General features: G+C 38.4%; 1 protein-coding gene across 2 annotated transcripts in view; it reads right to left on the bottom strand.

Annotated features, from left to right (window-relative positions):
- The window catches only part of LOC117418057 (protein kinase C beta type-like), a 105832-nt gene that overhangs the window by 40100 nt on the left and 39510 nt on the right, over window positions 1–26222 (bottom strand). For both annotated transcript variants that reach the window (XM_059035496.1, XM_034030614.3), the window contains exons 4-9: window positions 18668–18779; window positions 16875–17003; window positions 9481–9637; window positions 8324–8458; window positions 5486–5582; window positions 467–613 (exon numbers count right to left, since the gene is read on the bottom strand). In XM_059035496.1, coding sequence (XP_058891479.1) covers window positions 467–613; window positions 5486–5582; window positions 8324–8458; window positions 9481–9637; window positions 16875–17003; window positions 18668–18779 — 777 coding nt within the window. The remainder of the gene's footprint in view (window positions 1–466; window positions 614–5485; window positions 5583–8323; window positions 8459–9480; window positions 9638–16874; window positions 17004–18667; window positions 18780–26222) is intronic.

Genomic DNA, 26222 nt, shown 5'->3' on the forward strand with positions numbered 1-26222 from the left:
CCTGACAATATAAAAAAAAAAAAAAAAAACATTTTTTGTTTCTGCCTGTACTCTTAAAAGTTAACATGCTGTAGATCAAGCATTAATCTATGATGCGGCCTTCTAACAGCAGAGCAAAACTACATATTATGATCTTAGGAGTATCTTACCCACCCCAAAAACAATGAACAATTATTTTAGAACATTATCACATGGAACTGGAGTTTTGCATCATTCCATCCGAGTTCTATCACCAAACAAAGTTAATAGTTTTGTGTTCCAAGTGGACGGATGTTAGTGACAATATTGTGTTTATAAACCAACATGCAGTAGTTTTAGGACATTTGTGTTTCATCTGAGAACTAGAACGAAGCATGACATTATTTATCATCAATATTACTGTCACTTCATATAATGTTCCAAGTTTTTAATTATCTCTTTCATTGGAAACAAAGGCCCTATAACATGTTAAATGAGAAATAGGCACCTTTCCAAAGCTCCCTTTGCCCAGAACCATGAGGAAATTGAAGTCGGACATTTTCATCCGGTCTCGGTTCCCATTGTTGTCAATCTTGGACATTGCATTTGCGGAGGATGCTTCTTTATTCTTGATACCCGGACCGATTTTGGCTCTCTGGGAAAAGAAGAAGAGCAAAGCATGAGAGAAGCAATATTGAGGGGATCTCAACACAAGGCTGTTGGCTAGACAGCCTGCTTTCCAAAGAGCCAGCCCCTGTCTGAGCCCATTCCAGCTATTCTTCATTGGCTCTTTGTACAAGATATTTGTAAAGAAGATAGGACCTTGATTTAATACTTAATCCACAGAACAGTCACATGGCTAGGCATATTGAATCACTACTTGAGACGCAACTGACTAAAAGTAAGCTAAACCTCATAGTGCTATATGTACATACTACGAGAAAATTACAAACCAGACTATATATATATATATATATATATATATATATATATATATATATATATAGATATAGATATAGATATAAACACACACATACACATACAAAGTAGTTAGCAGACACATTTCTAAACAAATTAATTACACAGAATAAGCACTGAATCTGGGTCCCTGGCCATTAAAAGCAAGATTGTCAAGACAGACAGATCTGCCAACTCAAAATATTTAAAACTAAGAAATTTGTCAAAGTTGTATCAAGATCCCTGGACTAAAAAAAAAAAAAAAAAAAAAAAAAAAATTAAAATTACTACATATGTTTCCTGTTTTAAAGTGATTATGCATTATTACACCATCTAACACTAGCGGTTTAATATTTAGGCGCACATTACAACTTGCTAAATTGTCAATAATGCAATTCAGTGTTACATTCTACTGGGATGCCTGTTATTTGACAGAATCTAATGCTCATTTTAGCAATCAAGTAATACAATAGTACATTACAAAAAAAGACCAATTCTAGTCAAAACACAAACCCTCCCCTACCCACAGCCTTTCCTTTTAAAAAGAAATTCCCAGTGCACACATTTTGCAAGCTACCGTTCCCTTTATTGCAAAGCAGCTCTTTAATTTGCACGGGCAAAATCTCTGAGTTATCTTGGAATATATTCAATTTAAATTTTCAGGAACATGCCATAATGTGAAGCTGGCACAGAGCTCAGTCTAGCATGAAATTCCATTAACCTGCTTCCTACAGTTCAATTTTAATGTTGAAAGCAGCTCCAGCAGATTGGAGCATTTGCTAGTAACCGCCAAGTCACTGCAGGTGCGAAGTGTTTTTTCTTTTTCTTACAAGTCTCCTTTTCATTGCAGATTCCCCAACTCAAGGTCACCTGTGACACGGATTCAAGTATTGGAGAAACAGTTACGCCAAAGACATATGACAATAGTGCTGTACAAACAACAATACAATACTAAATAGAAAAAACAATACTAAATGAAAACATAATACCAGTAAATGACAATCCAGTTAACAGAATATCAGCTGCCAATAAAAAATTGACAACTAAAGTGCAGGCAGCTGGAAATGAACACTCTCCTGTTTTATTTCTCTGTTTCTTTCTTACAGGACATGGAACATAATGTTAAGCAAATGTAACACCCCCACCCCCATAAAAGTTAAATCAAACAAAATAAACAGTACAGTACTTGATATACAGAATCTGTTGCAAGTGGAAGACACTTCCTCTTGTTTACCACGTACAGAGTTACAGACAGACTCAAAAGGTCAGGCTTGTGAAGGACTGTCCTATTGATTGATGCAGAGGAAAAGGGCAGGGTCAAGCTGTATTAATGCTCATTGATTGGCAGACTTACGGTTTAGCTATTTTTGCTCTAATCATCTGAAATGTAATGATGGCACTGGCGCCCTTGGCATTCCAGTCAGAGGTTTGATGCATGCCGGCTGCATAGCAGTTCATTGGGAGCAGCAGAGAGATGATAAGTTGCTAAACAAAACAGCTGGACTGTTACAGACAGTGTTTATTAACTGTTCCTGTGCACTGGAGCATGATAAACACATTATGGCTCCTATGTTCCAACTTTCTTTCAAAGGTGACAAAATTAATATATCATCTTTGCTTTACCAGTTGGCAATAATAAGAACTGGCAATTGACAGACTACTCAGGATAAGGATGGGTTCAATTCTGAAGCAAAGACGGGTTTTCTCAATGGTATAAACAATATTAACACTAAAAACGTGTTATATTAAAAAGGTGGTCTGTTAATGGTTTTTAAGTTCTGTAAAGTTCACCTATGAACTAACATCAAAATGCGACATGGGACAATTAAGATAATGAACATGTTCTTTCTTGTTTGTTTAAAAGCATCTGGTTAGATAATCTGCATTAATGTGATTTCCATGTGCTCTGGTGTAAACCGAAGGATGTGCTTCTGAGCACTGCAATCCTTTACAGAGTGCTATAGGCTTTGTTTAAAGACTGCCAAACAATTCTTTTGAAGAGTACAGACAAGGTGCATCTAACCAGAGAGAGCAATATTAACTCCGGTCATCTTGTCATCTGTCAGTTACCACAAAACTGCGCTGAAAACTGGTTAAAAATTCAGGGCAGGAAACCCTGTGCTATTTCAGCTTGAAGGAAATGGGAACTAAATAATAAATACTGCTCAGGATGAAGGCAAAAATATATATATATATATCGCAGAGGAGATGTATCCCAAGGGAGGTTTGCACGAGGTCATTAGCATATTTTCTGTCTCTCCTCTACGGTGCACTACCATTTCTGACCAGTCAGCGGTTTTGGGATGACAGACAGTCCAAAGTGCTTGGACGAAAGATAACAGGGATGTTTTAACGAGGAGAACGAAGAGAGTAATGAAGGCACCCTCTCCACATTTTAATGAAACTTCACTCAAAATTATGTTTGGGTAAGCACTATTTTAGATTATCTAGCTATCAATTAGTACAGTGCTGTATGTCTCAGCCAAAAGTTTAAAAATAAAATAAATATTGAGAAATCAACATTACAATGCAGCAAAAGATCATGAACTTCTAGAAGTTTCACTGAATGCAGGAGTACTCGTCTAACACACAAGGGCAATACCCTAGGTTGGTGTTTAACTCCATAGCCGGCTAGTACTTTGTCAGTAAAATAAGAAACCAGCAGTTTACAGAATGGATCTCAGCCAAAAGCATGAAGTTAAGTTTCAGGTAGGTTTCATGCCAAGTTAGACTCACAAATGTGCAAACCTTGACAAAATCCTAGCCTGCCACACTTTGTGAACCCCTCTGAAATGGAAGAGTTATACATTTAGTAATGACAGTATAAATAATGCCATCAAGCAGATTTCTGCTCCTCGTTATCAGGAGATGGTAGATGCATCATGCATCAGTCTCCTTAGCCAACAGACAGACTATTATATTAAAACAAAAAGTCTTTAGGAGAGAAAATATAAGTAATACAATACAACCACCATGAATTGAAGCTAGGAAGGTTCAGACATTACTGTAACACTGAATTCTCACACCATCCTGACGTTTAAGAACAGCGGTGACAGGCTGAACTCTGATGTAAATGTAACAGATTGAGGATTAACTGGACTTTTTAAGTAGTGCTAACCGAGCTCTTGGATTCCTTCCTTAACTCCAGCATTGCCATCACAGAGCTCCCTTTCCTCAGCTGAAAACCTTCTTTGCTTTTACTTCTACATACTTCAATTTGGAATATGAGATGTACTTCAAACTCACACAAATGGTCTAGCTGCAATCAGGCACTGGAACCTGCTGCTGTTTAGCTATAAAGTGAACATATTTGCATATCCTGAATTAATGCCATAGTATGCTTAGTAAAAACAGTATAGGCCAGATACATCTAACCAGTAATGTTACTAAAAGTAAGGTTAGCAAATTAACTTTAGAAGTTTAGAGAACTTTAGAAACCAGTTAAAAATAAATATCATATTGTGGTTTAGTCTCCCAGAAAAAAAGGCCTTAATTCAATACATTTTACATGTTTTTTTTGGTTGTTTTTGTTTAAATAAAGGTACTTTTGTTTTCTATGGTGGCTCATTGAGGACATAAGCTTTTTTTTAGTACAAAAATGCCAATTCTGTACTAAGGCCAGAGCTGTTTCCCTTTTTAGAGGAGTGTTGCTCTCTAGAGTATAACAAAGGGTAGAAAATACTTATACGTATGCGTCAAATAATCCTAAAACCATTTGGTCCTATACTAAGCTGACAGACTACAATTCCACTTTGCTCATTTTTTATTTATGTTTGAAATACATTGACTATACACTTTACATCTACTCAGAAATTAAGACCGTGCTTAATGGGAAACTCAGCATTAATATTTTGACTGATCTTGAGATTATATCATAACTATTACTTAATGCCTTTCCCTAACTTTCATGCAAGACTGAATTTGTTGATGTATCCGACCTAGATCTTTTACAAAGTAGGCGAGGATAGCATACGGTTTGATTAGGTCATTATTCTCTGGCAAACACAAACAGCAAGTAAAAGAAATGCATTATTATACTCAGGACATTTTTTCTCTGCTGTAAAACAAAAAAAAAACAGACTTTACTATTAAGAATGATATGAGGTATTATCATAAATGATGCTTCGGTCTGACAGCAAAATAACAGCTTCGCTTTGAAAGTGCAAATGTGATAACTCAGCAACACCGCATAGATGAAAACGAAAATAAGAAATCATGCAGGGAATGTGATTGATTGTTAAGTACAACTGGCAAAAAACTACTTGGAAATTCTGTATCATTAGTCAATATTCTCAATGGAAATGAAAGGTGAAACTCCTCAAAAGATACATATACAGAAAAAAGGTTTTACGTCTCATCCGAAGGACGGAGCACAAGGAGGTTAAGTGACTTGCTCAGTCACAAACAGTGAGTCTGTGACTGAGCCCGGAACCTCCTGGTATCAAACCCTTTTCTTTAACCACTGGACCACCAAGCCACCATACTACTAAGATAAGATAGTAAAGCTTGTTAATGAGGCCAGGTTGTTAAAGCTGGTTGACCATGGCATTGCCCAGGATTCTTAACTTACTTCAAATTTCTGTCTCAGCTCCTCGTTGCCTTCCTCCCCCTCAGGTGGGACAGGAACATTGAAGTACTCCCCTTCCTCCTGGCTCAGCAGCTTGAACCTGCACACGCAAATCACTGTCATTAACAAATGACAAATCCAAACCTTCACACACGACTCATACATTTTGGGGCAAAACTGCAAGAAACTTCAATTGAAGCAGGCTGTCGACTTGACTCAGTACAGTAAACCTGTTGCAGCAGCTAAGATGCAAAAACATTTGACGTGAGAAGGCTAGAGAGGAAGAAAAAATCCAGATGATGTAGCTTTAACCCCATTCCCCTTTAAGATGTTATTATTTACCTTTGGTTGAAATAAATTATACATATACACATTATATTTTTATACTTGGAGCATAGACATTTTGTCTGCCTGTCTGTAATAAATCCTTCAGTAATTGCCTTGCTTAGAGAACTAAAGAACCCGAATTTCCCTTCTTTACTCCAAGAGGAAGTACTTAGATCGACCTTGCCACTTTAGAACAACCAAACGCCATCAGTGCTGTACCAACGAGTGTCAATGTGGCATTGAATAATTCCAGTGAAGATGTGTAAAAACAAATGCAGGTTGTTACCAATTATTTGTTCTTATCCTCTCCCAGCAGACAGCTAAGTAGGTCAGGTCTCAAGGTAGCAGGCTCTTTTCTATTTATTTTATTTTAAAGCGGTTTCTATCCTCAATAAAGAATGTATTGATATCAAAAGTAAAATAACAACTCATCGCTCCTCGCTGTGGAGTTTGCAGCACATCCTAACATGAGTTAGAATTCGATTTCTGGCTATTTAACTTTGGGCAGTGGATTGAGGCTGGGTACTGTATTGTATGTGCCACTTCAAAAGAAAAAAAAAAAGTGGACTTGGGTTTCCTCCGACACACTTTCTTTTTGTAAAACTTTGTACCATGCTGCAACATTTTGGAAGTCTGTAGACTGCCCACCACTGGGCCTTGCAGTATACACTAAAGGGCTTTGAAAATACATTTTTCTTTTCTCATTTAGTCACTTGTTGTTTTACTGAATTTTGCTTTTCATTTTCCAGATTCATTTCCAATTTTAAAATAACGGCTGGGAATCAAAGTACTTTTCGGAAATTATGAGGGACTTCTGCTAAATCAAAGGTAAGAAAACGTGTTTTAAAAAAGGCTTGGTTATTATAAAATCAAAACGACTGTTGCACTATAATATCACCCCTCCTTTTAAATGTTTGATTTCAGTGGCATTTAAACAATCAAAGCGAATTACCAGTAACATCAAGAACAGATGCACAGGACTACAGAAAAATGTTTTGTGATGAGGGAAAAAGTTTCCATGGCAATAAAGCTTGACTGGATGAGCAGTTCATTTATCTGAGCAATACAGCCAACACAACAAAACTTCAGCTGAACATGACAAAACAAATGGGGTACCCCATTTCAAGTCAGGGCTGGCAGACAAGGACTTGAATATACAGTCTCTAAAATGATCTTTCATTTAAAGACAGGGGCTTGTTACCAGGAGGTTCCCGTTTCAAGCCCAGCTCAGCCACTTAACCTCCCCGATGGGGATTCAGGATTTATTTTTCCTACTGCGTTATAATAATATTTTTTAATCCCACTTCCTCTTGGTCTTGGTGTCTCATGGTATTCAACAATATCATCCCCTTCTTTGCTGAATTTTTAAGATGAAAGCATGGAGTATTGCTCACAGTCAAGATGACTAGTAGACCAATAGAAAATGATTATTGGTCATTTAATCATACATCTGATCCGAGTCACATACTGTATTACATGCCCTACTAAATAACATATTGCATTCTCCCTCAATTCCCAGTAGCATAATACTCTGGTAAGATTTTTATCACATATTTTAATATTTCAGAACCTTAAAACTATTAAGCACTAGATCAGTCATGGAAAAAAAAAAATTCTTTCATTAAAAGCAGTGAAGAAAAGTTGTCTACTGTTGGCCTGCCAAAGATTCAGAAACACTACCTATGTTGCCACTTCCTCCTTGATGCCGGAGAAGAAAAAAGAAAGAGAAAAACAACGTCTATTCCCATTGGGCGGTACTCTTTTCTTCTTTTTCCTTTTCCTTATGTTAGTTTGCTTGACGGCAACTGATTTTATGCAATGGAAAGAACAGCCTTTGATTCAGCCCTTTTAGATTCTTCATAAGGGGCGTCTTGCAGCACTGGGATCTGTTTTAATTAGAGCTACTTGTCAGTGTCATCAATGAACTAATCCTCCTCTAACTGTAGTTGTGTGATGTAGTGATAACATTATCTGAAACATCTCAAAATCCTTCAAAGTAATATTTCATGAGCGAGTGCCAGAAGCAAAGTTCACAGCAAAACAGCGACAGCTGACAACACCTCAAGAAAGCTACGACGAGATAGGGAAAGGTTAGAGATCGTCCGACTGTATTTATTAGCTGGGTACAGATGTATCTTTTGAATATTATAGCATGTATTTGTTTAGAAGATTACCTTCTTGCATTATCAGATAGAAACAGCGAAGCGAACACACTGCACATGCAGAACACTCTCGTGGACTGAAAACAGGTCAATGTCTTCTTTGCATGTCATATAGTTTTTTCAAAGCCTGATGTATTATTTGCAAGTTCTTTTAAAGTGTTAGGTGACTATACCTTCCTTTTAAATATTTTACCTTTAATTCTAAAAAATATAATTTTTATATAAGGCATAGAGCCATCTGATATTGTCTAACTGCACTAGCATTCTGAAATGCAGTTACTTTTTTTCGCTGAAAGCCACTGTAAAATGGCATTGCCTGCCAAGTCCTAATAGTGAATCTAGCATCTCTTACCAGCCATCGACTCCCAACTTATAAAGCTCGGAAATTCCAAACGACAGGGATCCCATGAAGTCATTCCGGCTGGTCAGATCCCAGTCCCAGATCTCGACAGACAACCTCCGGTCCTTATCCGACTCTTTCAGTTTGCTGCAAAAGTACAAAGATGAAAGCTTAGGCCCAAAATCTTCTACAAATACTTTTCCTGTTCAAAAGTATATACATTTTTCCTGATAATGTATTTTTTTTTTCCTGGATCACAGCCCAAATACCATTTTTTTTTTTTTTTTTTAATTTAGGAGTGCCCAAATATTTGTACCGTTTTCTCCCAAATTTAGAATGTCCCTCACCGCAGCAACTCCCCACACAGCTCAGGAGAACTGAAGGTTCAGTGGGAGTTCTCGGATCCCATGACCCAGCCAGTTTCCTCTATTACAGTCAAGTACTTGAGAGCGGATGTCAGTGAGCTACTGGCCTCTGGAAGACAAGGAGCAGCAAACAGAGCTTACTCGGCACCTGGCCGCTAGGCTCCACGATGAGGAGAAAAAGTCCCTGCTGGTTTTGCCTCCCTAACCCGCAGGAGTGCCAGAGCCAAAGCGACTCTCCCTCCTCAATCCCCAGCGAAGACCGTCGACTTCGCTGCACACCACACGGCCGTGCTTTTACCAGGCGAGCCACTCAGGGACCCCCAGTGCCTGGTATTTTAACACAGCTGAGATCTGTCTAGGAACAATCTTTGTTATCTTCCGAGAGGTGCAGAGGTCAGAGGCCAAAGCAGTATGGCTGCAGGAAATCTAAATGAGTGCTGAAAAAAAAAAAAAAAAACACACAACTACTGTATATATTTTTCCATGTGGATAGTTTTTTGGATACATGTTTATTCTATTAAGTACAACATGTTAAATACATTTGTACATTGTATGTTAAATAAAAGTACATAAGTACTAAGAAGTATACTTTTATTAAACGATGCAGGGCTGTTTACCATAAATATCCTGGGAAAATTAAAAAGCAGGTTGGAATTCTGGCCTTGTTGATTTTGTTCAAATATCTTCACAGAACCATCTCTGTTCTGGCCCAGCTTAAACATTTTTAGCAAGGGAGCGTGCACTGAAAACAAACACTGGAGGCATGAGAACTGCTGTGTTTTTGTTCCAGTGGGATATACTTACAATGTAAAAGTCTCATTCCACTCTGGGTTAAGGGAGCACTTGACAGTTTTGGTTTTCTTCTTGCTCTCACTCTTTGGGTCGGGGATCAGCTTCAGTTTGACATAGGGGTCCGAGAGTCCATTGGGGTCCATGGGTACTAAGTTCTTAGCATCTCGAACTACAAGAAAAAAAAAAAAAACACAAACAAAGAAAATGAACACCGGATTCCAAAAGAACAGCAGAACGCGCATGCCGTTCTAAACAATTTTCCAGAAAAATTGTTCACACACCCACCCCACTTTTCAAAATGGTTTGCGATCATTTAGAATATGTAGATAGTTGCACAAGCAAACTGCTATTGCACTCTACTTGATGGTACATTGTTAACACATCAGCAGCACTATTTTAGTAGTGGGACCTTGAAAAATGCAGTGTTATTCATGACACACAAAATAATTTTACAGGTGCATCTACTGTAAGCACGGACATAGGCATAAGGCCTCCTACATTCTCTCTAAAAGCGGAATTAAATCAACATGCCTGTACCCACTTATCACTTGAGCCTCGCTGCTCATTCAATCAAAACATCCTTGATGTCAAACAGTGCCACGCACCCATTTACACTTGATAAATACTGTTGGAAGATGCATTTGTTGATTGAGATGTTTAAAGGCTGCTTTTTTTGCAATTGTTGTTTGCAGCTGATTTATAGCCTCCTATCTCCTATTTCGATGCAATGACACACACAGTCCTAACAAGCTGGGCAGAGCTTGACAAGTACACTGTTCCTAGTGGAAATTACAAAAGCCAATATGTGGCAAAAGTCACTTTAATAGCCCCACTGTATTGTTTGCGCTACAGGCAGAACTATATGAAAGTTGGTTACTTAACTATCTGAGGCAATATTTGTAATGTCTTTTCTTTATAACTTCTTTAATATTTTTCATCTATAGTAGACATGGGCAAGTCTAATCCTGGAAGGCCATTCCAGACCTGGGTTTAACATAGGATTTGGTTCTATTAATCAATTAAGTTGGAACAAAGACCTGAAATCAGGAAGAGTTTCAAGTTTGATCTTCTTCAGCTACACGAGCACATGCGTCCGCCGAAACGTGTGCAGTCAGCCACCCGCTTTTTTTTCGCTCTGCAAGCCATCTCAGAATTGTGTCGGAGGACCACGCAGTTCTGTATTGTACAGGTCAGCCTGCAGGCGTCCGGCCAGCCACAGGGGTCGCTGGTGTACAGTGAGCCAAGGACCCCCCAGCCGACCTAACCCCTACCCCGCCCAGGCAAAGCTTGACCAATAGTGTGCCGCCCCCTTGGAACTCCCGTCCACGGTCAGCAGTGGCGATCGCCAAGCTATAGGCCGCATCTTGCACTCCAGGCAGAGTGCCTTTACCAGATACCCACTTGGGAGCCCCCATACATTTGTTTTCTGTTCACATGTTCCTTTGTGGTTGCTTCTAAATTTCGGATATGGTAATTACACCTTTTGACCTCCAGGAGGTGCTAATTGTTTTGTAAAAATTCCATTAGAAATAGAGAAAAAATAAAATAAATAACCCACTAACCTTTGTGTTAAAACATAATCTACATTAATACAAATTTTAAATTAACACAAGAAAAGGATACAGAAAGAAAAAAAATGACCTTTTAAAAGAAAAAAAAAAGAATTCAATTTCTATTCGAGCATTCATTACATTTAAGTGACAAGACTTCAGTGAGCAGAAGAAAAACCTCTCATTTGTCTTGGCTGTACAATCAGCAGATCTAGCTCTATTTGATGTTACATTAAATTATAAAAGACTGTTTGACATGCCTGCTTTATGATGAGTTGAACACGAAAATTGGATTAATTAACAATTTAAAAAGGTTAAGAAAATTAGAAGGAAACGTCTTGCATAAAAATAAGAAATCTTCTCAGTTCTCATATCTGTTTCCAACTCCCAGAGCAGTAAACACCAGTTTTTATTTACACTTGTTAAAAACACCTTGCAACATGTAATGATAATAACTGAACAAAGTGTTTCATCAAAATTGGAAGCGTATAAAAATTGTAACAATTGGGGGATCAAAACAAGATGACAAAAAAAGACATTTGAGAACACCCAAGGAAGAATGCCATGTTACTGCTCCATTACTTACATGTTCAATATTCTGTGTTTGTCCCCTGATTCTCTCTCTCTTTTCTGAATTCCTTTGTCACTTCTATGATTACTGGCAGGTCACCTTATTACCAGGCATGATAAAGTCAAGTTGGCTTTGCACCCATCATTCTTCACAGTAATCACAAGAACCATATCCATTTGTTTTGTGAAATTACTTTCCTGCAAATGTATTTAAAAACGGGGCTGCGCTATCAATTACCTTCGCCTTATCATAAAATTATTCCGCCTGAGCCTAGCCATCATCTCCATGCTGTAGCAAAAGAAAGCATGGTTTTATGCAAATGAACCCCTGTTATAAACAATGTTAATCATCAAGGCACAGACTCGCTTGTTCCTTGCAGAACGTGACGCCTCCAGCAAGCCCCACAGTATATAAATTCCAGTACAGCACGTCCTTAGCCATGCCAAAAATATACCATTCAAACATCTACGTTGAGAGTTTCCACCAGCAGCAGAGAGGTATCTAATTACCTACCTGTCTTTATAAAAAGTAACAGTCTGTGCCATCTAGTGATCTGCAACCCTGGAAACAAGTTTCCTTTATTGTGTTGACAAAACAATGTTGTACACTAGATGGGGACATTAAGACACTGATCTATTGTAGCCTACATTACAGGCATCTATGGCTGGCGATTCATACTGAAGAGCAGCTTCTCGACCCGTAGTAAAAGCAACAACATGAATAAAAAAAATAAATAAATAAAAACATTTGAAGCGATTTCCTGTCTTATTCTAACTAACTATCTGCTGAGAGGGGGAAAAATCAATTTCTAAAACTGTCTGTGTCATAAATTTCCCCCAACCGATTAAAAGTCTAAACACTACATTTAACCCTTGGGGGACTGAATCTACACAAACAACACTTTTCCTGATCAATATACAATATAAAAACTAGTCACTACTTGCCCAGTACTCGAGTTGTACTGAAAGAGAGGGGGAGGGGGCTACAGAATCAGAGCTACATTCACAATAAACCAGCCCTGCTGCTCGTGACTCTTAAAGGATATATAATAGAGATCAAAGGATTTGGTCAGATGAGGAAGTCTGTGAGACCTTCAGCCCAGTCTGGCTCAAACGAATAGGTTTCTAAAAAGCATGTGTGATACACCGATACTTGAAACAATTACGAGCATTGTAAACCAAGCCCTTTGTTAACTAGAGGCTTGTGAACGATGCCTGCGTGCAAGTGTTATCAAAGGTTAAAACCAGCATGGTGGTTCTGCAGTCTCAGGCTATGCATGCATTGGGACTCTCACACTAGGACTACATGTTCAAGTGAAACCACCACCTTAGAGTGGATACCCCCGCACCCTCCCCATCTTTCATTCACATGATTAAGAAAATCTTGATATATTTGGTTGGCCAACACAGGAGTACAGATTTTATCTGCTTGATGTTCTTATAGTCCTGTAGTCTTGTAGTACTGTAACTACAGTATAAACCAAATCCAATGTACACTTATTTGATGTGATAATGTTTAGAGAAGTTTGCCTGCAATCACGGATAGCATTAGGACTCCTAAATAGCAGTTTCACCCATTCCAGGTTGTAATATATGCTTGATTAGCCACAGTGTAAAGGGAACAAGCTCAGGTGTGTCTCGTTAAACTCATAGTAAAACCAGGAATGGATCAAACTGCTATGCATTGGGAGTCTTATGTTCATCCCTGCACAATTCATGCAAGACAGATACTGTACCTACATTTTTAGGAAACGATCCCTGGGTCACAAAGGCCAACGCAAAAACCTTCTGCTTAACCAATTAAAATCCAATATACCAGCCTACAAAGGAGACAGCACAAAACGCATGCCAAAAACAGCTGTGCCTAAGCTGATAGAGCCTGGAAATGAACCAGAATTACTCAACTCAAAACTTCATTATGTAGTCCCTGGATAAAAGGATTATAAACCTTTTCAAATTAATGATACGTTCAATCATGGTCATAGAAATTGTAAAAACAGCCAATTTTCTGAAATGTGTAACGCTCCACTAACGATCCCAAATTAATATATGCCTCATCTTCCTGTTGTGTACATTGGCAGTCATTCAAATGGAATATTAATTGTTCTTTATGTAAAGCATATTCTTAAAGGTGTATCTCCCTCGTATGTTTTTCTCTGTTAATCAGTTACCTGTGTTTCATTGTTGAGTTTTCATCTAGCTTTCAGTCACAACTTAAATACAAGGCAAGTCCATGTGTTAGTGAGCCTCTAGAGGCAACATGTAAAATTACTAGCAGATGAAAGAAATTCTACAAGATTGTCATCTCTTGTCAAGATGTACTAATTAATATTATATATATATATAAAAAAAAGTTGTTTTAAACAATACAATGACTGGTGATAAAATAAGACAATTTCAAACAAATTTGATTTGGATGAAAACAAACATACACAAACATTTAATCTATTCTTGTTCTCAATCAACACGATTTGGGTCAGTGAACCTATGCTTTGGGATCTTATCTGTCTTATCTCTCTGTTTTTTTCCCCCCTAGGTGCATCTGCTGTTGAAAAACGTAACTACTGGCTGTGCATTTTCTTAAATCTCTGACGAGATCTCAGCATGCAGAACGAAAAGTACAGATACAAGTAAAAGAGCTGAGAAATCATATCCGAGGGGTAATCACCGATTGAACAGAAACTGATAACTCAGGTTAGCTTATTGCTGTAGCACAGCAAAAGAAAACCACCTTTCCTCTCCGTTCGCATGAATCCTGATCATTTGCATGCTGCTTTGCACTGTAAGGATAGCAAATGGTTAATGAGAACAGTCTTGCGCATTCTGAGCGCAGCTGTGCAAAGTATGCCGTTATGTGGCTGCTATCAGGGAAGGGATGTTTTATTGCCCGAGAACGTGCAATACAAACTGACCTTGTTCTGACCTTGTGCAAATAAGTTGGCTGGTCAAGATGTTGCGGACACAGAGAGATAAATCAGCAACTAGCTTTGCAGGCAAGGGGTGTAGAATAATGTATAAAAACAGCAGGCATTTGGAAGCACACCTGGGTCCTCTGCAGATGACATGACCATCTTAGTGCTTGGTGCTACTCTCAGAGATTAGGTAACTTAATCATTGCTTCATTTCTGTTTATAACTAGGTGTTACAGTATTGTGTCTAATGGCAATGTTTAAGCAATATGTGTGTAACTGAGTATTGGAATCAATGAAGGAAACTTACCAACATGCCAATCGGTATTGTGCACACTCATTTACAGACACTGTATTGGTTTCCTTACAGTATATTTTTGTTTGCAGAGAAAGCTAATGGAGGTACAGTATTTTATTAAGTTGGATTAAAAGTCGTTTTTCTTCGATTACCAAAAGGAGATTTCACAAAGTAAAAGCCAATCTGCCTTGCTGTTTGAAGAGCAGCACATGAAGTGTATTCTATTTGCCATATTTTAATAAAGCTATTTAATATGTTAGCCTTTCCATGTACATCATTGCAACATCCGAGACCATGAAATGCATTGCACTGTTTGAACTTTGTAAAGTACTACATGGGACAATCCAATAACAACCCTCTAAATGACAACTGTTTATTTCACTGTTCAAGTGACGTGGGTCAATCATTGTGCCAATTGATCTGCTAATGTACTTTCCAGCATTACGCTGTCTGTGCAGTCATTTGAAAACAGGCTGTTGCCGCTTTCAAAGAGATGGCACATTCAAAACTAAAAAGAGGACTGGCATCGCTATAGATTGGTTTCCAGTATTCCAACACAGGCAGGCATCAGCAATCAGTAGGCATGCGCTGGCAACAAACACAAGCTAGGAACAGTTCCAAAACGACAAGCATGCCAAGGGAGTAAACATTGGAATGATCAGGGATTATGCTGTGCAGGGCACATCCAGCACTGCAGTTTAATGAACTGTGTGGAGTGGCAAAGTCGTTAGCCAGAAGTAAATTGTCCAATTCAATTAGGGTTTTAGCTGGAGAGAAACGTTGACAAGCTCATGCAATTAACAGATTAAAAGGTGGGGCAAAGGGATAGTACACAGGCAGCAGCAACTTCTGAGCTTCCCCGCAAGCATGCCTCAGGACTGCTTTCTCTCAACAGTTCATGAGTTCTGCACGTAGTCTCAGAGTAAAAGGCACCCAATAACAAAATAACTCAAATTGTGTGGTATTTGTCCGACAGTTGCAAGAACCTGATCATTTGTGACCTGGAATTTCCTTCCCTATTAACTGACAAATATAGCGCTTACATTTGTGAAAGCAGTTCCATCAAAGCTAAAATGTATTTCTCTTTTCTGTGCACAGCTAGGTTAGATTTTTTTTTTTTTGAAAGAAATGTGCAATGCAAGTTAACTGCCATCTGGTGGGGATTTGTTGAACCACACGGGTATTGGTGTAATGAGCCACAGTTTTAAAAAACATGAATTACAAAAATACTGATACCACTAATCATATTGGCAGGATGAGTTTAAGCTTGTCTTTAAACATCAGTGATGTGGTTCTTATTGTATTACTTCAGATTTAGATTTTAGATTTACCCTGCAAAGGCTATCCACAATATAATAAACTCCCCCTTCTGGTTTTGCTGCTTTCATCTGACCTGTCAATATACATACTGATGAGATTTGACCTTGGTATATTATGTGACAGCCTCTTCTAGTAACAGTATACAGTATTTTTGCTGCTTCTAGTCATGTATTGAACTAAAAATGCTTACATAAATGTATAAACTTAATGTTAATTCACAGGTTTATGTGGGTGAAAAAGGTGTTTAATATATATATATATATATATAAATAGCTTTTGAGTAATACTGTCAAAATGTAAGAACATACCATAAGAAAAGTTTGGGAATGAGAAAAGGCCATTCAGCCCATCAAGGGGTGTGTGTGGGGGGGGGGGGGGATTCAGGTCTCTTGTTGGCATATACCATTTAAAAGCCCACAATTTTTTTTTTTTAATGTTGCCAGTGTTTTAGATCCTACTACATCACCTGGTAGGCGACTCCATGCATTTATAACTGTACTCTCTGTGTTAAACTTGGGTCCTTCCTCCATGCTTGCAAGAATTTTACAGCAACTTTTACTTTCAGGCAGACACTATCTAAGTACAGTATAAAGTTATTCCACTAGGTGGCAGTAAAAATTCAGTAATGAGCCACTTTAAAAAAAAAAAAAAAAAAAAAAAAAAACAGACACCACCATTAGGAATACTGCCACAGAGAGGACCTGCATTCAATGTACCTTCTGACAGGACGACACACCGCAATCATAGGTTTAAACTTACTCTTCACGGTAAGGACCTCCTTGACGATACTGGCAGTGATGTATATCCGCCCTCTCTGCTCGGTGTGGTCCGTACCGCACAGGCTGGGAACATTGGCGACACAGCGCTTGTGAATGTTCATCAAGCAATCTACAGTACAGAAAAAGACAGAGCAGGGTCACTCACATATACAAACATTCACTGCAGGTGAAGCGGATTTATTAAACATTATTCATCCCCAGATATCTGTGATGCAGTGGCTACAAAAAATAAAATAGGCCTGTTGTCAATAAACTGACGTCGTTTGGCACTGCGAGAAACTCGATTCGGGGAAGGCTCCAGTGAGTGTCAGGTAAAGTAAAGCTACTCAGGTAGATCCCAAGCACACAATCCATATCCCAACAGTTTCTGTCAGCGAAGCCCCAGAATAATGAATATTTAACAATACCACATCATAGCCACTAGGTGCCCCCGTATAACACAAACAAATCTAGCGGCTGCTCAAAATTATGTCCACACGTCTGTGTGCACCTACAGCGTGTTCCTGCCTTAGCAATGGATGGTTCTAAGGCCTACTAGATATATTTTAAAAATACACAGATTGCAAAAGCAGTTAACCCAATGGTAAGCTTCTGCAGTATTGTCATTTCAGATTGACTCAATGTTACAGCAGGCAATCCACACTCTTTACCATGTTTTTTCTGTTTGTTTTAAAATGTCAGTTTCTCCCTTTTTGCAGTTGTGCTCAGTTATATTTCATCTTGCTTTGTGCTGCCAAAAATGCAAAATTACAATGTTATTATTTAAAAAAAAAAAAAAAAAAAGAAGAAGAAAAGACTTTTGCTGGAGGTTATTGATCATAGTGGAGTTTCCTGGTCTGTAAAGGACTGTTTCTATGCAGCTGGAAACACTCTAGCTGCAGCTTTCTTCTGCTTATGATCTCTTTGTAATGTTAATATTTAAAAGTGCAGCAGCACAATATCTTTTTGAAAACACGGCAACACAACTAAACAATTGTTTGTTGCAAAGTGTGTGTAACAAGCAACACAACACTTCTGATAGAGGCTGCCATGCTGGTCTTAGGGTTTTGGAAAAAGGAAGTACCACTTTCCCCTTTTTTGCTTTACAAATGTTGCCGTTTCAAAAATGCATGTTAATGCAAGAAAAGGTGAAAGTGCCCATTAGCCTCTTCATATCTCCCTGATTATCAGCGATTCAGGTTTTCCCTTTTAACATGTTATGTATTCCCTTAATCTGAAAATAGACAGAAATGCAGTGTTGTCCTATTTGCAAGTAAGGGAGAAACTGAAGTGTAAATTACAAGCAAAGAACCACAAGATCTTCTACAGAAAAAAGGGGGACCAGTGACAATACTGCCAATCAGAGATAGGAAATTCGATTTTTTTTTTTAATTTAGACTATCCAATTATTTTTACCCCCCGATTTTCTCCCAGTTTGGAATGCCCAATTATTATTATTATTTTTCTCCTTCACCTCAGTGATTCCCCACACAGCTCAGGGACCCGAGGTTCATTGGGCATCCTCTGATCCCATGAGCCAATCAGCATCTTTTTACGCCCAGGAACTCGAGATCAGATGTCTGCAGGCTACCATCCTGTGGAGGACAAAGACTAGCCCAGCAAATCTCCGCCGCCAAGCTCACTCGCCACCTGGCCTGTAGGGGTCACTGCAGAGCGGTGAGGAGAAACCAGATCCCACCAAGGCCAATGCCTCTTTCCCTGTGACCACAGTCCTTTAGTCTTGAGTAACAATTCCAGTAGAACCTGTTTGTATTAACAGCACACAATACTTACGGTCACACTTCATCCCCTGGTGTAGGAGGCCGTAGAGCAGTGAGCCGCAATGGTCACAGAAGGTTGGGCTGGAATAAGTGTGGACCTTAAACTTGTGCTTACTCCTGGGATCCTGAAAGACAAAGCAAACATGAGGAGTTTACATGGTCTTCACACATGCACTATGTACAAAACAGATGGGATGACATTCACGTAGCGCTGTGGCATTCAGGTTCAATAGTGAATGTTCTACACACTTCTCTTCAATTTTTAATTACTATTCGATTATAAACCCTTCTTTTCGACACATTCACTCCAGTTCTATACGTTCTTGTGTAGAAACAGCAGTTATTATTATAGCAAGTGAAATCACAAAACGAAAGGTTACAAGTGTTATTTAATAAAAACATCATGCACAGCGTGATTAAAATAAGTCTCGTTTCCAAGAAGGGTTTTTTTAAGTGGGTATCGGTAACACAAATGTACAGTAGTTGTTAGAAGGCAGTTACTAATACAGCAAAGCCACTGTTGATGATCTGCCAGTTTGTTTTCATTCCAAGCTCTACTTTGAGGTTTACAGATTAAATTAGTAGCTTGACTGAATCAGATAGCGGTGCAGGCAGTGCATTGCTACAGATGGATGTGCATGGTTACAGGAGAGGCAAGGATATTTCAATATTACTGGATTAATCATCCTGTAGACAAAAGTGGTTTAGGGGATAGAAATTTTAAAATATTTCTGAAGGTCAAGACATGGTTTCCTTTTAACTGGCTTATTAACGAGTCTAATATTTACAGCCTACAGCCTTGGTTCACAGTCAGTGAGCCCACAATGTCCTTGTCAGTAGCCCACAGCTTACCCACATTTAGACTGTTACTATCTGCAAACACATACTGATAACTATCACTGCATTCTGCTCCTGGCAGTATCAGAATGTAACCTCAAGGGGGGTGGGGGGGGCATGGATTGCCTTTAGTTGTCTCAGCTTGTGCACTGGTTAGTGTTAAGGCTGCTTTACGTCTTTGGCCACTAGCTATTTGTCACAGTCTATCAAACGTAATGTAAAACGTACTGCAAGACTGACAGTATGCTGTAGGCAGCCTGGCGCATCCTGTGGATAAAATAACACTGTACAGCATCTGGCAAGAACCAGAAGAGATTAATACAACAGGGAGAGGAAGACGTTGTCAATAGCAACAAGATGAGGATTCAGTAAAGCCACTTGCAATCATCAAAAGAGTGCCAAAATGTCTGGAATTCCTCAGCTGCTGCGCACATATTGAAGACACTGCGTTTCAGTCAAAACAATGAACTTAAGATAAGAGAATTTAGTGTTCTTAAGGTCAATGACTGTATGTTTGTCACTCCTGTCCCGATTGTTGTGTAGCTGACGTCATTTTAAAACTAAAAAGTGCATTAAGTAGGGTTAGGATAACAAACACTTCTCACTCTGGCCCATGGAAGTGAGATACTGCAGGGATGCCAGCTTTACTGCCTTGCTGTACTCCACCTTGACAGAGTAAAATAAAATATCTGGTAGTACAGCCACAACCTTCTTCTGCAGCACATTACCTTGAGTCAATAACAAAGAATTCTATACATTTAAACCTGCATTTTCTCTTGCACTCTTTGTATGACAGACCCAACTTGCTTTGCTCACGTGCCTAACACAGCAAAGAATGTGCGAGAAATATACTCTCACCTTGATTAGAGGTAGTCCTGAACACTTTTAATCATACAGTAAGCGGTGTGCTATGCAGGTCCATAGCAAATGACCAGATTATTCAAAAATACAAATTAGTCTGCATACAATTACAGCTTTTTAATCAGCAGTCCCACCGGTAAGTATCACTTAGTAGTCCGTCTTGACATTTCTATTACATAAACTGGTCTCGCTCTGCAAACTGCTAGATCTGATTGGTCACCCGATGAGGCAAGTTTGCCTGTCTGCTGAACACTGCTGCAAAAAGATGCCTTGAAGCCTTTCAGAAAATCCATCAGAGAGTGTGATGTGACAAACACTATCTGGCAGTCTCATTCACTATAATGATAATCTCAGTGATTTCCTTTGCTTGCATTAAAGGACGGGAAATGCCAACAAAGATCCTTTCCGATGAACCTTAAGACACAAAATAGCTACAGTATAGTAAACTGGATAGAGGACTTTTCCAGTGTTGTGCATGAGAAATGCTACATCAACAGCAGTCTTAGGTGATTGCGAGGCACCAGCTTGACTATGATAGCAACTTTAGCCAGTGTTCTATCAGCAAATCATGAAATTCATAGAACAAGCACCTGGCAGGGGAAGTGTCCTATGCAAAAATCCTGACCACGTCAAATGGTAAGCGAAGCAGTTAGAATCGAAAGTAGGTTATAACTTAGCTTTACTTGTGAAACCCATTGTAACAGCTTAATGCAGACCGTTTCTTAATTATTATTATTATTTATTTCTTAGCAGACGCCCTTATCCAGGGCGACTTACAATTGTTACAAGATATCACATTATTTTTACATACAATTACCCATTTATACAGTTGGGTTTTTACTGGAGCAATCTAGGTAAAGTACCTTGCTCAAGGGTACAGCAGCAGTGTCCCCCACAAGGGATTGAACCCACGACCCTCCGGTCAGAAGTCCAGAGCCCTAACCACTACTCCACACTGCTGCCCTAATGCTTGAACGGCTACACATTTAGCATCAAATATCCTTCAGATTCATTACCATATACATTACAGGTTCCACCAGTATAGCAAAAACAAGACAAAAAAAGAAGTGTACTGGCTCTGGGAAAGCAGGCTACTTTTGGAAAGTGATCTTTGTTGTTTTTCCACCATTCATTTATGTGTAGTGGTATAAAATTAACCCAAATACAATTAGCTTATATTTTTTTTTTAACTGGGTATGAATGCACACAGACAGGAACTCAAGCAGACAGCGGAAGTGGTGTCAAAAGTAACAAAAAAAAACAAAAAACATAATGCACATGCTTGCCCATCGTTGGTGATCAAACGATACAATGCATCACCCCAGCCTTAGTGGCATTACTTGGACCTGACCCTGTCTAGATCATTGAAACAAAATCTTCTTTGCTACTGTGATTCCCGTTTAACACTAGTTACCTAAGTACAAATTGCTCCATTCTTATCTTTCAAAGTTCATCAATGTCGCCTAAATTTGCTTGGCACTGGGGACACAACCACTTGAAAAGTTTCCAGATGAATAATTAGTCATGATCAAACAGATTGAACTAGAGGAGCATGCACTTTGAAAAGTTTACCTTGAGGACTTCCAAGAGAACTAATTCTAACACGCATCACCTTAACCTGGAAAGGAATTTAGCACCAGGTCAATCTTATTAATGTTTTTAGTCCATATTAAACGTAATAAAGAAAAGGTTGTGACACCTTAAAATAGGAAGAAAAAAAAACACTACAAAACAAAAAACAATAATAATTCTTCTGAATTCCTTTATTTTAAAACTATAATAATAATAATAATAATAATAATAATAATAATAATAATAATTATTATTATTATTATTATTATTATTATTATTATTATTATTATTATTATTATTATTATTATTATCTCCATTATTAATGTCTGCTTCTGTGATCAGCTTTAAAGCATAGGAATTTCTGAGTAATTAAACCTTCACTTGAAACGGTGCATTAACATGGAAGATGGGTGATGAGGATCTGTACGTCATGCTCTTAGTTTGAGTGTGCACCTATTCATTTGCTTAGGAGAACTGACATTATTTTTAAATTGTAGGACTAACCACTAACCTTTTTTTCTCATTATGTGCTGAACCAAAATGCACCTTAATGGCATGTCTGAGTAACTTTACACAGGGACAACCAAATGAAGTGAAGGTGCCTGTTTGCAAGATGCAACCCTTTTAACATATTAGAAGGGTTTGAGTTATGTCAGTCGTGAGAAGACCCATTCAGCCACAGTTCCTTTCGAGTCAATCAACCGGTGAAGAAGGGTGGGTGGGCTGGGTTGCACAGTGGATTCGGTCACAAGTGAAAGAAGTTTAAATTTGGAAATATCTAGAAAGGGACTTAAACCCTTGCCAGAATGAACAGATGGAGTTCGGTTTCCTGGCATTAAGACGTCCTTCACTGAAGGCCATGTGTACTGCAAAACCAGGACGCCGCTATAAAATTAGACGCTGCATTTCAAAAGGAATATTACGATTTGTAAGAAGTGTCAGCTTCAATACCAGCTCTTATTTACTGAACTAGTGGTGTATATGCCATTCAGGGTGTAATGCACTGGATAAAAAATGTAAAAGATTGCTCACACAGGGGTTTGTTTTGGTATTGCGGTGCATGGTCCTTGGTCTTTGCAGAGTCTAACATGGAACTTGGTAGAATTAGTCACCTGCTGCATTCAAACAGCATTCATCAACATTGTACTGTATGTTCTGCATCTGTCAGATGGATCCCAGAATGGTTGTCAAACCAGTTGTTCTACTGACTGTACTTGGCACTCTTATATTAAAACTTGGAAACCATTATTCCCAAGAACCTGCTGGGCCCCCAGAAGTTTAAAACAAAAACAGAAGGAAAAATATTTTCCTTGTGTGATTAAAAAAAAAAATTCCCTAGGCTAGTGGTTGCGGATCTTTCCTTCTTTATTCTGCTCCCCTGCATTTGATAAATTTCTTTGGCTAATCTCCTGGTTTCAAAGTCGAGAGCAACCAGGCAGCTTTTTTAGTTAAGACTGACAAACCAAATTTATACCAGCATACTAAATGAATCAGGCATCACTTCCCTGTGTGAGCAGCAGAGACTCTGATCTTCAGGGCTTTAATTTCATTCTTACGATAAACGTAATGCCTTACGACAAGCAAAAAAAACTGAACCTCCAGCAAAATGTGGTTCTGATACGCCTCAAAATGAGAACAACGAAGCCACAGAATGATTCCTAGTGGTGCTGTGATGAAATTGATATTCAGCACAGACCTGCAGATATAGGAGAGGCTCAATTACATTTTTGGCAACACAGATTACATTTCCAGAGAATCAAAATTGCATTGAATATACATTTACTGTACAGGAAGTAATCTGCTTAGATGGCTGAAAAATTAAGTTTTATATAAATGGAGTTGTAGCTGTAATTATGGTAAAAAAAATGTTTTACATACTTTAAGAGCCAGTACACTGCATTTAGATCACTTGCATCCCCAAACTCTTACTCTAAATAGTACCTTAACTTCAAATGACCTAAGGCATAAGAATTTGGCCCCCCAATTGGTTAAGACATCTGACACACAGCATTCATTTTGTTGCATTTACATTTTGTAGACCAATTCCGGATTAGTTGGGCGATGTGTGTGGCAGGTTGCTGTAAAGCAATCCCCTTTTTGTCAGCACTGTTAATCCACTCTCCTCTCCCTAAATGAGAAGAGCACCGCTGTGACAAAAACACCAGGCTTCTCCTTCATCTGAGACCAGTAAGCAGGGATTCCCAGAAGAAAATAGGCTACACACCTCTTATTATACCAAGTGACTCAGATCAATTGCTTGCATTTATTTCTGTGAGAATCTATTCCGAGGGACAACCATTTAGAAAGTTTCAAGTCTGACAACAACATTTTTTCTGATCCAACACGGCACGATTAATCTGACTGTTGAAAGCTGTGTCACTGGAGCGTTCTCTGAGAGCAAATTTAAATCACTGCTGTAGGGAGTTGATCCTAAAACTGGCATTTCTGACCTCAGGAATAAATTCAACACAAATATTTACTTTAAAATAACAGATTTGCATACTTCAGCTCTGAGTCACTGATATGGTTTTGGTGGTGGTGGTGTTGAGGGGGCAATGTATTATATTATGCTAGGCTATTTTTGTCTTTGGATCTGTTTTTTTTTTTTTGTGATTTTTTTTTTGTTTGTTTTGTTATAGCCAGCAGATTCATAATTGCTTTCTAAAAAAACAGCAAAACATCACAAGTTCAACTCACTATTCAGAAAATGAGTCACATGGCTAACTGAGAATTGGAACATTTTAGTGTTGCTGGCATTTGGCGTTTTTCAATGGCTCACTGCGGAGCTCAGGTCGAGCGTAACAAGACAGCAATGAGTCACAAGCACAATAGTCAGTGGGGCTTAAAACACAGATTAAAAAAAACAGTAACAGTGCAGGAAACTGGAACAGATTTATACAAAGTAAAAACAGAATATAATTAACAAGAGGAAGGGGAAATAAAGAAAGAAAGAAAGAAAGAAAGAAAGAAAGAAAGAAAGGGACTGGAACACAGCATAAATTATACATTAAAAAGCAAGAATAAATTAAGGCAGTGTTAACTGGAACAACAAATATCCAATATAACAAGCAGACTGCTAATGAGCTTGACACTATGATGAAAGGGAGGTGCAATCCGAACAAAATAATGAACTCAATAAACGCTGACTGAATCAAAACAAAAAAGACATCTTCTCTTATATTCTACTGCGTGCCCTACGGGCGATTTATTTTGCGTTTAATTTAGGGAAGCTGCCGTTAAAATGATTTTGTCCTAAATTACATAAGCAACTTTCAAGACAGATGTAACATCCTCGTGAATGTAGGCTTCATTATTACACAATACGGGGGAGGTCAAAAGGAGTCAACAGGACCCAATCCCTAAGTGACTTTTTAATTAACCCACTTCCAGAATAGATTCTGAATAATTCCCTTTGAAAACAACGAGGAGAGCAATGCTGTCTTAAAGTGGACTTCAGTTTTATGCATTATGGCATTTGCCATTGTCTTTACATTTAGCAACTAGACATTAAGCAGAAGCCAATTACTGTGTCCTAGGATATGGCTTAATTAATTAATAGCAATGTCCTCTGCCAAGTCCCTTATTCGAGTCTGCACCCCTCAATGGGTATACAATATATTTAGAGACCATTTCGATTGTATTATTAGACTAGTGATTTATTGAACACCTATGTAAATACATCTTTCAAGCGGTACACATAGCACAGAGATTTTAGCAAGCATACAGGCTCCAAGGCCCAGGGAAAACTTTGTGCAGATGGACTTATAACATGCACATCTTTGATGTTTAACATTTTACTAAACTGGCACAGTTACTCAATTAGACAGACTATTCCCTTCAGTCTAGAATGATATTTTTTTTATAGAGTAATCTGTGAAAAAAAGCATCCATGATTTACTTAAGAGAATCATGGACTAAACTATAGAAGCCCACAAAGTAACAGAATTAAACTTTTAGATAATTTATCCGTAAGAGGTCTGGAGCGATAATCGGTTGCTGAGAAAAAGGCCACTGCGTTCTTTAAGGCTGCTGTCATTTTTTATACTGATGAATTATTATCTAGTTAATACATCACACTGATATTCAGAGTGACATATTCAATCATGAATACGAGTTCAATTCTGTGAGATTAACTCCAGCCTTTAGATCAGTGCTCACTTGTCTAAATACAGTCGACGCTGCCCAATCAGGACACTGATAAATTGGGATGTCTGCTTAAATAGGATACAACTGTAGGAGACACTTCTTCACAATGCTATTTATGTTGTTTAATTGGGACGTCACTTTGTTTATTTGGG

The sequence above is a fragment of the Acipenser ruthenus genome, chromosome 13 (genome assembly GCF_902713425.1).
Source record: "Acipenser ruthenus chromosome 13, fAciRut3.2 maternal haplotype, whole genome shotgun sequence".
Lineage (NCBI taxonomy): Eukaryota > Metazoa > Chordata > Actinopteri > Acipenseriformes > Acipenseridae > Acipenser > Acipenser ruthenus.